Source organism: Camelus ferus, chromosome 27, assembly GCF_009834535.1.
Source record: "Camelus ferus isolate YT-003-E chromosome 27, BCGSAC_Cfer_1.0, whole genome shotgun sequence".
NCBI lineage: Eukaryota > Metazoa > Chordata > Mammalia > Artiodactyla > Camelidae > Camelus > Camelus ferus.
This window is the reverse complement of record NC_045722.1, coordinates 8,220,161-8,236,547: the sequence shown is the minus strand read 5'-3', so window position 1 is coordinate 8,236,547 and position 16,387 is coordinate 8,220,161. Positions and strand designations below refer to the sequence as shown.

General features: G+C 44.8%; 1 protein-coding gene and 1 long non-coding RNA gene across 2 annotated transcripts in view; both read right to left on the bottom strand.

The window, feature by feature from the left end:
- Positions 1-2,648, bottom strand: part of ABHD17C (abhydrolase domain containing 17C, depalmitoylase) — a 45,186-nt gene extending 42,538 nt beyond the window's left edge. The window contains exon 1 of the mRNA XM_032468844.1: positions 1,915-2,648. Within this exon, the coding sequence (XP_032324735.1) occupies positions 1,915-2,498 (584 nt within the window). The 5' untranslated portion in view covers positions 2,499-2,648. The remainder of the gene's footprint in view (positions 1-1,914) is intronic.
- A 4,082-nt stretch (positions 2,649-6,730) lies between these two features.
- LOC116660147 lies at positions 6,731-12,483 on the bottom strand. The gene is made up of 3 exons (XR_004315515.1): positions 11,954-12,483; positions 11,260-11,385; positions 6,731-6,860 (listed from the first exon to the last, which is right to left on the bottom strand). It is a non-coding gene; the product is annotated as an uncharacterized LOC116660147 (long non-coding RNA).
- Between the last annotated feature and the right edge of the window lie 3,904 nt (positions 12,484-16,387).

The following is a 16,387-nucleotide window of genomic DNA, read 5'->3' as shown; positions in this document are numbered from 1 at the left end:
TGTACATGTGTGCTTGATCAAGATGTAAAATACACTTCTTACTGTGGGCTCACAACCAAAAAAGTTTGAAAAGCACAGGACAAGAGGAAGTATAAGGTTTCTTCAAATCCTAAGATTCTCATTTAGCCTTTAAATTCTAACCAATTTTATGGGTGAAGAAATCTAGATATGACTTCTGGCATAAAATTAAATAAATCCTGGGCAAAGTTCAGACAATTCAAAACTCAACCTGACCTGAAACAATGTCCTTAATTAAATCAAATAGGACAAATAAGTCCAGGAAATAACTACGCCTCACATATGCTGTAACACAGACACACCTGCATGTTCAGGGCAAAGGGTTAGTCTTACATCCGAAATGATTTCCTTCCAATCCAGATACCCACGTATAAGAATTTCTGTGTTCTACAGAAATTTTACCATAAAACGTACTCAAGGTAGAATTGTAATGTTTCACGTTAAAAAGATCTAATGCCAACCCTTATCTTTAATACTTCTACTGAAGACAAATTCTATTTATTGTGTGTGACACACATACTTTTGAAACTCTTTACTGGAACAGGTGGCTTTTAATTACTTGTAGAGTCTGACTCAATGTATCTGTGTATGGTACAGGCACATCAGCCTAAACCATTTTCAAAAAGCTATGATGCAAACGAAGTCCTTCAGGAATTCAGGAGAACATGGACAAACAACATATACTGAATCCTAAGTACTTCCCTGTTGGACAGGCCATTTTCCCAGAGAGACATGGGGTAATTTACGAGCACACGTATGAACTGGAATGGAGACAAAATCACTAGTGTTGGCAGTCTCCACGAGCCAAGCAAACACACTTTAGGTAAAAACTACATGTGTCAGTAGCCGTAACAGTGCCAACTGTACTTATTCTGGGGACTCTCTGATCTGAAGAAATCAGATGCCATAATAGACATGGCCTCAGGTATTTTCACTATCATTGCTATGAGGTGGGCAGGGGAAAGTCATAGACACCCAACCTGGAGAATAAACAGGCGATGTGACGTGACATGACTTGACGTGACTTCCCCACTTACCAGACTTAGTCTAACTTGAGACCAAAACTCAAGTTTTGCTTGCTGGTCTCACTGAAACCACGCCCCCAACGTGTGCTTTGCATACAAAAGGCCCTCCCCCAATAAATATGCTCTAGTCCTCCCCTGAATGCTAATGCGAACTCAAGGTCAACAGATTTCCGCAAACCCTAGAACAGAAGATTCAAACTCATCCTGGGCTGTTACTGAGGCTCTGTGGAAGGTGCCAGGCCCAGAGCCACCAGCTAACCTCCTGCTCGCAGCTACTCACTCGGTGCCAGCTACTCAGTCAGCCCCGCCAGGAGGCAAACTTCACACCATCCGACCCTCCCAGACAGTGCCCCGCGGAGCACTTTACAACCACAATGTTTTTTGGAAGTCATCTCGTCTGGCCCCCTTGTTTCACAGGGAAGAAAGCAGAGGTCTAGAGACTCATGTGCCTTGCCCAAGGTCACTTCAGCCTGAGGATCTCCAGTCTCTGGCTGCCAGCTCACACAAACTAAACGCGAACCAAGTTGTTTCTGCCCGGTACTTAAGCACCCCCACGCTGCCCCTTGCGGTGACCAGAACCACAAAAGACCCAGCGGGTGGATCGGGGGCACCCCGGCGTGCCAAAGTAGGCAAAATCCTCTGACTCTGAGCTCTCCAGGAACCAGAGGGCTGGCGGGGTTTTTGGAGGGGGTGGGAGAAAGCCAGAGATAGAGAAGAAGAGAATCCACGGTGGGGCCGGGGGGCTCTCTGCTTGCCCACAGCCCGGGAGGAGGGGCCCCTCTCCAGCAGGCCGCCTCAGAGGCTCCCAGGGGACCCCCAGCCCGCCTCCCTGCGGCGGCGGCTCAGGCCTGGCGACCCTCGCCGGGCTCACCGGGTGCGCAGCGCCTGCCACGCGGCGTCGATGTCAGCGTAGAGGTTCTTCTCGGAGGGCTTGCCCGAGCTGACGCCGTAGCCCGAGTAGTCGTAGGAGAAGATGTTGCAGTTGATGCGCGAGCCAAGGCCGATGTAGAAGCTGCACATCTGGCCCAGGTCCACCGCGTTGCCGTGAGAGAAGAGCAGCGTGTAGCGGCTGGAGGGCGCGCAGCGCACGAACATGCAGCCGAGCCGGTTGTCCCGGGCCGTGCGCGAGAAGAAGACCTCGACGGCGTCCAGCTCGCGCTGCGAGTACTGCCAGTCGGCGCGCTCGCTCAGGTGCAGGCTGCACGCGCCGGGCCCCGCGCCCGCGCCCTCCTCGGGCTGCTGCGGTGCCGGCTGGGCCGCGGCCGTGGCGGCGGCGGCCGGGGCCGAGGAGGGCGCGCCGGGGCCGCGCTGCTCGGGCGCCAGCACCGTGTAGGTGGGCTCCGGCGGCAGGAAGGCCAGCTTAGCGGCGATGCGGCTCGGGCAGGGCGGGCAGCAGAACAGCCAGCACAGCTCGCCCAGCGAGAAGCCGTTCATCCTGGGGCCTGGCTCGGGCATCGGGGCGGCCTCGAGCCCGCCGCTGCCGCCGGCCCGGCAGGCAGGCAGGCAGGCAGGCTGGCCGGCTGGCTCGAGAGCGAGGGCGGGCGGGCGCGCGGCGAGGAGCGGGCGGGCGAGCGAGCGCGGAGGGCGGCTGCAGCCCGCCCGCCCGGCGGCAGGAGGAGGGGGAGGGGGAGGGGAGGCGCAGGAGACGGGAGGCGGGGCCGGCCCGGCGGGCGCGGCGCGGGGAGCCGGGGCGGGTCAGCGGCGGCCCCGCGGGCCGGGCGAGGCGCGGGCGGCCAGGGCCCGCGCGCGGCACACAAAGCCGGCGGCGGCGGCCATGCCGGCTGGAGCGCACAGCCCCCCGCCTCCCCGCTCCCGCACGCCCGCCGCCGCCGCCGCCGCCGCCGCCGCCACTTCCGGGTTACCGCGCGCCGGCGCCCCCGCCGGGACACGGCGCGAGGTCTGGGCTGTGGGCGGGGCTCCCCGGCCGCCTCCCCGACTCCGCGTGCGAGGGCGCGGACACCTGTGCTGGCCCGGGACGGACAGGGGCCTGGAGCAGCGGGGCGCGCCGGCTTAGGGGTCTGCATGGAGGTGGGCCTATCCCCAGAGGGGCCCTGGAGGGGGCGCGGGCACCTTCACCAGGCTGGGAAGCACGACCTGGAGCCGGCAGGGGCTCTCCGCCGGCGCAGGGGCACGGAGGAGCGGGGCGCCCTGGATTTAGGCATGGAGGAGGGTGAGAGGGGTGGGCAGGTGGGCCGATCCCCAGAAGGGACCGTGGAATCGTCGCCGGTATCCTCCCGGATAGGACTATTTCCCTCTCTCCCCTCCCCCTGAAATTCCCTTCCCCAAATAGAAGTTTTCTCATGCATGGAGTTTCTTGGAAATCTATTGAGAAATCAGCGAGTAGAAGAGAGTTGGAATGAACCTGAAATCTTTGACTTTCGGTGTCCATGCTGCTTTCGGAACTGCTCTTCCCAAAGTCTCAGGACCGTAAGGGCTACGGGTGGTGTAGGATAGAGCGGTGGTCGCTGTTTTTCCCTGTTACAGGAGGCTGTTTCTGCATTTGTTGCCACAGTATTACTTTCCTAGGGGCCTGATTGGGCCTTTGGTAAATCCGCTGAATCTAATCCATTGTGGCTGTCATTTCTAGTCCCACATGCAGTAGATTTTCTAGTAGTAACTAGGTGTCGTTTACAGTGCTAGTTTCTCTAGACTTGTTTCAGGTCCAGGATTTTGAATGATTTTGATAATGAAAGATTTCTTATAATTAAACCCATTGTAATCTTGGCATTCGCCTTTAAGTGATTTCTTTTTCAAATATTACTCTCAGTGCCTTGAAACTGAGTATGCTCGAATGCCAATTTCACAGAGCCTTCTATACTTCCCTTTTTCCCTCCTGATTTGGCAGCTGAATTCCCTTTTAGGAACTGACAGGAGATACCCTTCCTGGACTGCCAGCAGGGCAGCTAGAGACACGGAAGTTGGCAGCATCACACTCTGGATCTGTTGTTTTAACTCACAGATGTCCCAGGGAGAGTTAAACTTATGCTGTGGCTTTGGTGGAAGGAGTATTTTTGAGCACACACATAGGAATGAATTTGTTCATACTGATTTCAGTACCCTTCAGGACCTGGCTTTAAAAGATTATGTCTTCAGTATAATAATTTTTAGATGTTTTTGAACTATCCAAAAACTTGGCCGCAGAGAACCTGGTTGGCAAAACCTGTTCAGACTAAATATTTGAAGTTTATTTTAAAGTTATTCACACTTGGTGACATTACATCTAAAACCATATTTTCGTCTCCTGGAGATTAGGTTTCCCTTTTTAAAAAGCTTTGTAACTTGGTACTGTTTAGGCACTTTGTTTCTTGTATTCAGCATATATTTCTGTAATGTTTTTCATGCTCACAGGCCCTAGGATGTTAGAACTTTTGTGCTGAAGCTATAAAGATGATGTTGAGTTGCTCAAGATCACCTTAATTTATACAAGTAAAATCTGTGCCTGCAGTGTAGAGGACAATGATCCAATTTCACTGACCCATAAGAGAAGCATATTTATGCTTAAAACCTGGATTTTTGGTTTTTGGAGGTCCTGGGGACTGAACCCAGGACCCTATGCGTGCTAAGTGCTCTACCACTGAGCTATACCCAGCCTCTAGTTTTGATGGAAGGTAAAAGAGAATTCTAAGATGCAGTGCCCTGTTTTTCTTTTTCTTTCTTTCTTTTTCTTTTATTTTTTTCCTTTTTTAATTTAGGACCAGATACTGTGTGAAGGCAAGGACCATATCTATTTTGGTCATGACTGTTTTCCTCCATGCCTGGCACAGAGAAGATCCTTAATAAATATTAATTAAATTGATAAAGAATGAATTAGTGATTTGCTGTGTGCATCAGGAGACCAAGCCTGTTCCTTCTGCTTTGGGCAGTGTTGTTGGAGTACAGGCTTTGAGAAAGACATATAGCGATACAAAGCACATGCCACATCACCCTGCAGGAGTAGACTACACGTGCCCTCTGGCTAAGGAGCTGTGGCATTCCCCCTGTCTTTCTTATCAAGAGAGCTCAGGTTTTGTCCTGCGTGATGGTGCTCCCAGTTAAGATGCAGAGTGTCTATCTAGCATCCCCTGCTGTGAAGATGGCCTTAGGACACAGTTCTGGCAAATAGTCTCTAAGTGGAGAGCTTTGGGGGAGCTTCTGGAAAGACTTGAGCCAGACTCATCTGGAATGTTTCTCTTTGCCCCTTCCCTTTGTTCCCACCTGGGTTGCAGGCATTATTATTATTAGAGCTACAGGAGCCACGTTGCCACCACGAGGCTGAATTACATAGCTGAAGATTGTGAAGAAGAAAGATATAAGTCTAGTTGCTTCCTGGCATTGCTGAATAGCTGCCCAGCTTTGCCTTCACCTGGGCTTCTTGTTATGTGAGAACAGTAAGTCACTTGATGGAAGTGTAGTTGAGTATTTTGTTACCTGTAGCCTAATGCAGTGATTGGGAATCTGATGCAGGAATTGAAGCAGAAGATCTTACATCATTCTTAACTGCTTTCTCAATAAAGTCAAAGAATATTTTGTTGATCAACAATGAAACTGTTATGCCTAAATCCTGCCTTTCTCCCATTAAAAAAAAATATTAAAGTATAACTAAAGATGGCGTAGATTTTTGAGGAGATACCTATTAAACACACCTGAAATGTGAAGAAAATCAAGCTTATAATTTTGAAAAGAGTATATGTGGAAGACATTTTGAAGCTATTCCAGAAAATCTATGCCCGTGTTAATTAGGGTAAGGGACCCACCACTCAACTAAAAGCTTTTGGAGGCAAAGTATCTTTTCCCAGAACCTTTCTCAGCCCGAGGGTGCTTATCAGAAGTGTTGTAAATGAGGTCACTGGAACCCAGCTGGGGAGAGCTCGGAGATCCATGAAATGCTGAGAAAGCACTGCCGAGATAAAGATTGAAAGAAATAAAACACCAGCCACCCACGGATACATGTTCTCACAGTTCCATTCTTTGCCTGGATGATTATGTGCTCAAACCTGCGTTTCTTACTCGTGTCACCCTATCGCTTATTCATGGATTCCTAACAGGAGCCCAGAGCCCCTGAAATTGATCACAGAATTTGGACTTGGTAAGCTACTTAGAGATGGAAACTGTGTCCACCGTGCTTTTCCGTGTACAATCAGCACCAAACATGATGTCCTAGCATGGAACAGGAACTCCAACATATTTGTTAAGTTGATTGGAATTCAATTTCTGGTCATTTCTAATCGCACTCTTTTTTTTTTAATATGCAAAGATGTAGTAGAATAGGTTATTTTTTTTAATAGAAAATGGGAAGGAACAACATTTTATACGCTAAGCTTGCAAATGTAATTTTAAGGTGATAACAAACAATACCGTGGCTTCAATTTTAAGGGGTTTTTTTTCCAGAATTTTGGATAGTTGTATATGAAAAGAGTGTACATGAATGATTGTTCTACAGTGTTATTCCATGAAGTTAACAGTAATGAATATTAAGTATATACTCAAAGGAGAAGACAGTAATACCAGCAGAAGACCAGACAGATCTAGCTGTGTGTATTTCACTTGGGGTAAAGTTGATACTTCAAATCGGTAGAGATATATTAACTTATTTTGATAACTGGTTAAATATTTGAAAAAAACAATAAAGTTCAATTCTGATGGACCAAAAAACCAAAAAACATTTTTAAGTGAAACAAAAAGACAACTGAAACTATAGATGAAAATTTTTGTGCTATTTTGAGTTTAATAACAAAGGCAGAAATCACAAAGGAAAAAATTGGTGATTTGACTATGTAATTTTCAGTCTTCTGTGTACTGAAATATTTACAGATGAAATAATATGATGTTGATAATTTGCTGCAAAAAAAAAAAAAAAAAAGAAAAGAAGAAGAAAGAAAAAAAAAACATGATTGATTAGCCATGAGTTGGTAATTGTTGAATCTGGGAGTTGAGTTGACATGGGGGTTTGATATACTATTCTCTCTACTTTTGTATATATTTGAAATTTTTACTAATAAAAAAATTACATTTTAAAATGTTTAGGACTTTGAAAAACAAACTAGACCAAAATATTTGCTATAAGTTCATTAAAAAAAAAAAAAAAAGACATAATACCCCTGTGGGGAAAATGGACAAAATGTCTGAAAAAGCATTTTATAAAAAGGAGTACAAATGGCCAATAAGTATATGAGAAAAGATTTAGATTCAGTTTTTAAGAAGCAAATTTTTCAAATGTAGTTTTAACCTTCTTGCCAATTTAAAAAAAAAAAAAGGAATAAAAAATACTAGTGCTCAGTTGGACAAGATGTAGAAAAGTAAGCTCTCAGATACAGCTTTCTGGCAGAAATATTAATTGGTATAACTTTCTGGAAGGAAACGTGACAATATATATCAAAATGCTTAAAAACATGTCGAACTTATAATCAAGTAACTCAGGTTGAGATGTAGCCTAAGGAAATCATTCATTTTGCACATAGATTTTAAATACTAGGATGTTGATGACAGCATAGTTTAAACAAAGCAAAACAAAACAATACTGAGAACATCAAAGTCTAAAGAAGTAAATGATAGCGCATTTAGACAATAGACCCATATGTGCCATTAAAGCCCAAATGAAAGAGCTGTATTTTTTATCATATGCACAATACGTTGAGTGAAAACAACAGAAATATGTACAACAATAGAAAAATATACTTTAAAAGTTTAGGCCCAGGAAAAAAAGTCACTGGCCAATGAGATTACGGGGATTTTGGTTTGGTTTGGTTGGTTGGTTTTTTTGGGTAGATGTATCTATTCTTAAAGTTTGGGGCATGTGTTATTTTATAATTAAATGGGAATAATAAACATCACTTTAAACCAGACAGGGGGAAAAACAGTGCCTTAGAATAATGAAGTTGTTCGTCTGGCTACTTTAAGATACTTCAAATATTAACACCCCAAATATAAAATAATTTTCCGTCACATGAAAACAAAATATTGTTACTACAAGGGAATTAAGCAGAGCTCTACCAAGACCTACTATGTGCCAGAACTGTGGTTTCTGCAGGAAATACAAAGATGAACAAGATAACCTACACCCCACCCCACCCTCAAGGATCTTTCTCTCTCTCTCTCCCTCCACGGCCCCGCCTTGGAGTCCATATTATCTGGTTGCTTGGCCTTTCTCGGTATTGGTACCTGCCTAGCCCAGAGATGGGCTTTTCTGTTCTCCAGTGTTTTTTTGCAGCGGGCTTACTCTCTTCCTCTCTCCCCCTCCCTTCTTCTCTGCCTGCTCCTCCCTAATGATGCAAGCGGTACTTACAGAGATGACCCCCGCCCCCCAGTGAAGAGCCTGACCTCACACTTCTCTGTTTGCCTCATCTCTCCTGACCTTTTACTTCTCTGAACTACCCCTAAACGTTGTCACCACCTGGACCTTCTTATCAAGTGACACCGTGTCATCCCTGGGAGGTTGCAATTCCTTTCCCTGACTACAACTTCCTCTTCATTCACCCCTCTTCTTCCCTCCCATGGAACTTATTAGATTCTCGTGTTACCCACTCCTTTGATCGGACAGCCCAGAATGCTTGTCCTGAGCTTGGTTTTATGGACAGTGAATCATATCAATAATGTTCTCGTTGGCAACTTAATATGCACACACCCTCCCATAACTGTTGTCCCTCTGTGTGCCCACTTTGCTAACTCCCTTCCCTGGTTAGATCAAATACTTAACAAACTATTCATAAGCTTCTACTCTGTGCCATGCAGATCAGTAGAGCTGAGATATCAAGATCTCATCATTTTTAAAACTGTTTTTGTTACCAAGTCTAAGCTCATACTGCCTACCGCACCACAGGCCAATAAATCGAGAGACAGTTGTTGGGGCAAGGAATAGCAACTTTATCTGGGAAGTCAACAGACCAAGAAGATGGTGGACTAGTGTCCCAAAGAGCCATCTTACCTGATATCTTCCATTCCTTCCACATCATGACCTCTAACAAAATTGGAACCTTGTGCTCCTTAGGTAAATGGATTTAGTGGGGCAGGACCTGGAACCTAGAAGTGATACACGTTCTCTGATCTGGGTTGGGCACAAGAGGGTTGATGCAGCTTCTGACAACAGGAGAATGTCCTGCTAGACAGGCAGAACTTGCTTAGTCACTCAGCAGCCCTTCCTGTTCTGTGCCAGGACAGTCAGGCAAGTGCTAACAGAGGCAAATAGAAAATGCAGTGGGGCATCAAGGACGCAGTTATACGCCCCTCCACCACCCTGCTTCAAGTAGGCAGTCAAGAAAGACATCAAGGAGAAGGTGACTTGAGCAAGAGGAAATATCCAGAACATATAGGGACAGGCAGCTTGAGTGGCAACCTGGGAAGCTGATCAGAATCTGGGGGGAAAGAATTCACATTTATGGAGCCCTGCCTCCAGGCCAGGCAGTGAATAGGGAATTGTCACAGGTCATGTTCCCTAGGTAGCTGACTGAGATGGAGATTAGCATGTAGGAAGTTTGCCAGAGGGTGCTCTTGGGATTAACACCTGTGAAGGAAATAAGACAGGACAGAAGTTGGTTTGTGATGCAGTCTTAAAGGAGGCTCACTGCCAGCACAGGGAACCCTGAAGACCAAAGAAGTTGAGAATCTCCATAGCCACATAACTTGTACATCTCAGAGGAGACATACGAGTCTGGTTCTGATTCCAAAGTTCACATTCCCTCTAGGGCATGCATTCTCCGTTCCTGAGGTGGAGTGGTATCACCTCCAAGGGTATGAAAACGGGTCTTGGAGGGGCCAAAACAATCTTTGCTATTACAATGGTTTGTGGCTTTCCACTCCAAAGGGCCACAGAACATGACAAATACATACTCTATCTGTGCTATTAAAATTTCATGGGGTGGGATAATTGGGGGTGGGGGGAATGTCTAAAAAGACTGGAAGGGGAAACAATAGTGACAAAAAGATTGGGAACCATTGCTCTAGGGAATACTTGGGTGGGGCTAAGAGATATACTATAAGATTGAATTATACACATTGGGACTAAATTTTGGAGGATTACAGAATGTCAGGGTCAGCACTTTGAACTTCTCCAGGGAATGGAGACCCATGTGGGATTTTCAATCAGAGAAGAAACATATGTTTCAGAAATACACCAGAAGCAACAGTGTGTAGGATAGATTGAAGACAGGGACAATGAAGGCAGAACAGGTGGGAGTCTCTTGCAACAAACCAAGTGAGAGGCAAAAAAAAAAAAGTCTCACCCAACCATTAATAGCAGGATGGAGAGGAGAGTTTGCAAGAGACTGAAAAGGCAGAATCAATATGATTCATAAACTGTCTCAGTGGGACGGTCAAATGTGACCATGCGCCTTGATTACCAGGAAGATAATGGTCTCATAATCAGAGCAAACCTAGAGATAGGATAACTGCGGGACAGCTAAGAGGACATCAATAAGAAGAAGCTTGCTGATTTGAAGCCCCCAAAAGAGCAAAATTTGGGGGCGTATTTTGGAAAGTTATTGAGATAGAAGTGATGGCTGAAGTCATGGAGATGGGTGATCTCTCTGAGGAAGAGAGTGCAGAGGTAGAAGAAAGCCAAGCAGACATCACTAGGAAATATTTAAATTTAGGGATTGCGGAATAAGAGGAGCCAATAAAGACATCAGTGAAGAATTAGGGTAGAGAAGGAAACTAGTACCTTTCAATGCCAAGGGAAGAGTTACAAAGAGAAGGGGACAACATATCCAATGTCACAGAGTGGAAGATAAAGGCATTTGGTTTAACTGTTGGGAAACCAGTGTTATCTTTTGAGAGAACATGTTCAACGGAGTAGAAGCCAAATTGCAAGGAACTGAGGATGATGTAGTGGCCAGTTGTTATGACTGAGAGTTCAGACCATGGAGCCTGAACCCTCATTCTACCACTTACTAGCTGTGTGATCTTCATTGAATTACTCAAAGTTGGTTACCTCATCTGTATAAATTTGAATAATAGTGGAGACTACCTCTAAGAAGCTAAAGATCAAATGAGGTACATGTATGAAGAAGTTGGAATTTATTAGGTGATCAATAAAGTTTTAGTTACTCTTCTTGATCAAGCACCTGGTGAGGAAGAGGAAGAAGTGGGTTCCATTACTTTCTTAGGGCTACCATACAAATGCCACAGACTGGGAGGCTTACAATGACAGAAATGTATTCTCTTACAGTTCTGGAGGCTAGAAGTCTCCAGTCAAGGTGTTGTCAGAGCCACACACCGTCAGAATACTCTAGAGAAGAATTCTTACCTCTTCTTGCTTCTGGAGGTCCCAGGCATTTGTTGGCTTGTGGCAGCGAAACTCCAATCTCTGCTTCTATCTTCCTGTGGCCACCTCTGGGTCTCTCTGTGTTCCCAAATATCCATCTCTTCTCTCCTATAAAGATAACAGTCATTGGATTTAGGGCTCACCATAAATCCATGATGATTTTATCTAGAGATTCTTAACTAATGGATTCCTCAAAAACTCTATTTCCAAGTCAAGTCTTTTTCTGAGGTTCCCGTGGACATGAATTTTGGCAGGACAGAATCAACTCACCACTCTGGTGGAGAATATGGTTTAGAGAAATTTGACGGTAAATAGAAGAGAAATAGGACTACATTTTGTTTTTATGGAAGGGTGCTTCTTTTATAAGATAGAGACTTCATATTTTTTGCAGTCAGGGGAAAGGATATAGGGAGAAGAAGTTGAAGATTCAGGAGATGCTTAATGGAGGGAAGAAAAGGGGGAGGGCAGAAGAGAATTAAGAGCACAAAGAGGTGGGGGAGGGTGTAGCTTAGTGGTAGAGTGCTTGCCTAGAATGCACAAAGTCCTGGTTTAATCCCCAGTGCTGCCATTAAAAAATATAGAAATAAACAAATCTGATTACCCAAATCCACCAAAAAAAAAAAAAAAAAAAAAAGCACAAAGAGAGAACTAGTCTTGACCAAAGACAACATTTCACCTGCAAGATCAGTTGTAAATGACAGAGTAAAGGTGAAGACATTAGGAGTTTTTGGTCCTAAGTAGACACGTGGAGCGAGGAAACAAGGAAAGCTGAGGTCTGGAAAGTTGCCTTGGAGGATGTGACAATGTGCAACCAGAGGCTGAGCACCAGTGAGGACCCGGCAGAAGTTCCAGGAAAGCCATTCATTGAAAAGGGACTTTGCTGAGTGATGATGTTTACAAAAGGAGCCTGCTGTGCTTGATCCAACACTGAATGGTAGGAGGGAATCTCCGACAGGTTATTCTTCTTTAAAATTACTCACCTAATGAAAGAAAGCAAAACCTAAGCATAATGTTCATTAAATCAGAAGAAGAAGAAAAAAATCACCACACAATTCAACATCATCCACTTGGTTTCATATTCAGTGCAAATATATTTCTAACAAATCCAGCCTTGTATTCAAATAATTTCTAGATCTATCAACTTGGGGGTAAGATTTGTGATTTACAGTGAAAGGAAGATCTTGGAGAGCTGAGAGGAACAGCTGTGTTCTCTGTGAATCTGTTACGGAATGACGGAGGGATATCCTTCCTAAATGGATTCTGCCATAGATTCGGGGGAGACCGAGCAAAGAAAATTATAGATCTACTTATCAAACTATGCATATCAAACTGGATGTGACTAAAAGAGCTGTCTGTTGTGAGTAGCATCAGTATTTCTGCAGGGCTGCTGCGAATCAGAGTGGTAATATTAGCCATTCATAAGGAGATACAAAATTTATGTCAGATTCTCTGCCGTTGGGATCCATGCTCAAGCTGTGGGGGGAGTCAGCAGGGAGATGTTGGGGGCCAATATTCTCTATTTAGGATTTGGACAGCCCTACGTTCCTTGCCCCAAGTTCCACTGTCCAGCCAAGAGAGGCAGAACTGCCAAGAGACTCTAGAAAACTATAGACCCAAGGGAGAAGGAGCAAGGAAGTCGGAGTTAACTCAGCCTAAAGGTGGCAGAAGCCTCATGACAGCACTTGTCTTGAAAGAACAGTGGCAACCAGGCTCCAGAGATTCCATCATTCTGGCTAGGCAAGTCCAGTCCTCAGACCTTTGAACTAAAGAGTGTCTTTTTGCCTTTAGTCCAGTGTCTTCGCATCCCATTGACCTACCCAGCCTTACTCGGCAGCCCTTTGTTTTGGTGTAAACGCTTAACTACCGCGAGCCTGCCCAAATGACTTGGGACTGTAACTCTCAGTTTCTCTCATTGGATGCTGGTCCATGCCTGCTTTTTCCGTCTGGAAGATCCAGAGAACAGGAACATCCAGTATCCCAAGGATGCTGAAAGGTTTAGATTAAGGCAACCCACATACAATATGATTAAAGAGCACTGTTGAAAATGTCAAATGCTATAAATATGGATAATATAATGATAACTGAGAAGCAGTTTGGTTAATTGAAGCTGGTCCCGAGAGCTCTCCTGTAATTACGGGATGACTGTGTCCGGTGTGCCCTGAAGCAGGACAAGGACATCTTATGCAAACAGACAAGTCAGATTATTTGCATCCCACTTATTTCTGAGACGCAGCTTAAACCCAGGAGACGATGAGATGCACTCTTAAGAATTTTAGTGAGTCAAGAGAATTTCTTGACCTGAGCATTGTCTGTGTGTTTATGACATGTGACCTTATCACCAGTTGGCAGTTCTAAGAGAGAATGGATCCTCTGCAGTTTCTCGGGCCCTCTGCAAATCCATCTGAGCATAAGATGCCAGGAGAAGTTTTCCCCAACCTGAATAGATGAGAAAGAAATATGAAAAAAAAAAGAAAAAATCAGGGATGAGTGATGTACACTTTTAAGGTCAGTAATTTCTAAATCAATAACTAGGACTCCAGTGTTTACAATAATGACATCAACTTTTGCTGAAATATTAATAGACATCCCCATTCTCCATTTAGATCTTGATGTTTGCCATGTGCCCCGAAGAAGACAATTATGTTCTTAATTTGACAGACTAAAACTGCCAGAGCACTGAACCTTTGTAGATTTATTTATTTAAAAATATTATTGTGGAAGAGGGAGGGCATAGCTCAGTGCTTAGCATAGAGGAAGTCCTATATTCAGTCCTCAGTACCCTCATTAAAATAACTAAATAAATAAACCTAATTACTTCCCTGCCGAAAAAATAAAAATAAATTTAAAAAAATATTCTGGAATGAGTATGAATGGGATTGGTGTTGAAATGGGTACCTCCTCGGCAGTCTGCTTCCACACTCTCACAGACACATGCAAATACATAATCTCATTTTAAGGGCCTCTCTCTGGATAATCTCAACTTCCAAATTTTGAACACTAGCCCACTTCTCTCCCCACATCTTAAACTGCTTTTCCACTTGCCTCCCAGACATCTCCATTTGGATGGTCCACAGACTCCTTCTACTGAACGTGTATAAAACTGAGCTCAGGTTTTCCTCTGACCCCCATTCCACCCGGCCAGCCCCTCCTCCCATATTCCCAGTGCAGTGGCTGGTACTGCCCAGAAGCCAGGGCCGGAAACTGTAGTGTTATCTTTCATTCCTTCTTCTTCTTCGCTCTCTATTTCCAGTTGACCCGGGTCTTACCAGTCCTAATTCTTAACTGTTGTTGAAACCACTTATACCTTAACCTGGACTATGACCCTCTCTTGCCTAGATTACTGTCTCAGCCTCAGTTCTTGTCCCCCATAAAACCCCATCATGTCGTGTCCCTGCTTCAAATCCTTCAATGATATCCCCTTGACATTAGAATAACTCCTTCACATGGCCTCTGAGCTCTTTATCGCCCTAGCTTTGTCTCTTAGCACTCCCTACTTCGCAAGAAACTTCTCTCAATTCCTTAATTAGGCTGTACTCTCTACCCTTAACCCCACTAGACTGTAAACTCCATGCAGGCAGGAACCACATTTGTCTCAATTATCATCACACCCCCAGGGCCCAATGCATTGCCTGCCCTCAATATATGGTCACGCTCGTGAGTCTGTAGCACTAGTCCAGTTTCCCTTATAACTGGTTATTTAAAAAAAAAAAAATGTGCCCTTTCAATCCCCATAGTCCTCTCTGGAGCTCCTGTCACACCAAATCCCCCTATCCTTGCGGGACTGTATTTACTGCATCGTATCCTGGCCCCACATCCACATCATTTGCGGTGAGACGTGCATTATTACGTAGGCAGCAGAGGTGGTGTGTCTCATTCCCAGCCGCCTTCAAAGTAATTTTCTCGTGTGAATCAAGTGGCTCTTCCCGCAGAAGTTGAACCTGTTTCCCATAGTAACCGGTTTCACAGGTTTTCTAGGTTTTTGTTTCCCCTCTCCTTCTAAATTCAGTCAAAAGCCCTTCTGATCTGGTCACACTGTCCCCATGACAGAAGTAGTCATCTCAGCCCTCTTGAGGGGCATTCCTTCCCTAGTCAAGTGTCAGTTTGCTATTTCAAAAATGTCGATGTTTGGCTTTGTTGAGGTGTTTTATTTAGAGGGTCTGATAGTCAGAAAAAAAAAATTTTATGACTATAACAAATTACTCCTGCTTTAATTTCAACCATTCTCTGCTTTGAAATGGTCCATCTAGGAAGGAAGGGTTTTACACATTCCCCTCCATCCCCGCCCCACCCGCATACTCTTCCAGCCAAAAGTAGGGCTCTGGGAAGTCCATTTCTTTCCTTCATGGCACCCAGCCTTGGAGCCTGATTCTCACACACTCACAGGAAAACCCTAATCAGACATCACTTCAGAAGTTCCGTTTTATTTTTGGAAGTCTGATGTGACAAAGTTTATTTTGTTTTCTTATGCAATCTCTATTAAAGGGATCACTAGTCCATCAAATTTTAAGCAACATATTATTAAGAAAATAATGTGAATAATGTCTTATCCTTTGCTGTGTCAAATAAGGAAAAGGGATAGATTTTAAAATCATACATCAATAAATCTTGAGAATGTAGAGAGGAAAGTCTGAATAAATTTACTTTCAAGGTACAATGTCTTTAAGATACAGGGGGACCAAGATGATGATGTGAAGATGACGGTATAATTGGATGGAATGGATTTCAAGAGCGATCTTCTTTGTGATCCTTCATAACTCTTCCCTTGCCGATCCCCAGCCCTGGATAAACACAAACATCCTGGCCTCATAAGTCCTGGGCCAGTGACGATGGCTATGACAAATTATACCGTGTTATGCAATGTCAAGTGTGCCCTCAATACCACTCACGAACCTTCTTACTCCTTCCTTGTTGATGTCTTGTTCCCAATCTGACCACACCTGGGTATTGCATGCAATTCTAGAGCCACATGTCCAGATCGTTCGAGACAGGCAGAAGCATGCTCAGAGGCTTGGCTTCTCACACCCCTGCCTTCTACGGATTTCTTGAAAGAATATTTGATACTTAGTCTGAAGAACATGAGAGCTGATTTCAGAAGGTTCCCAGGGCTAGA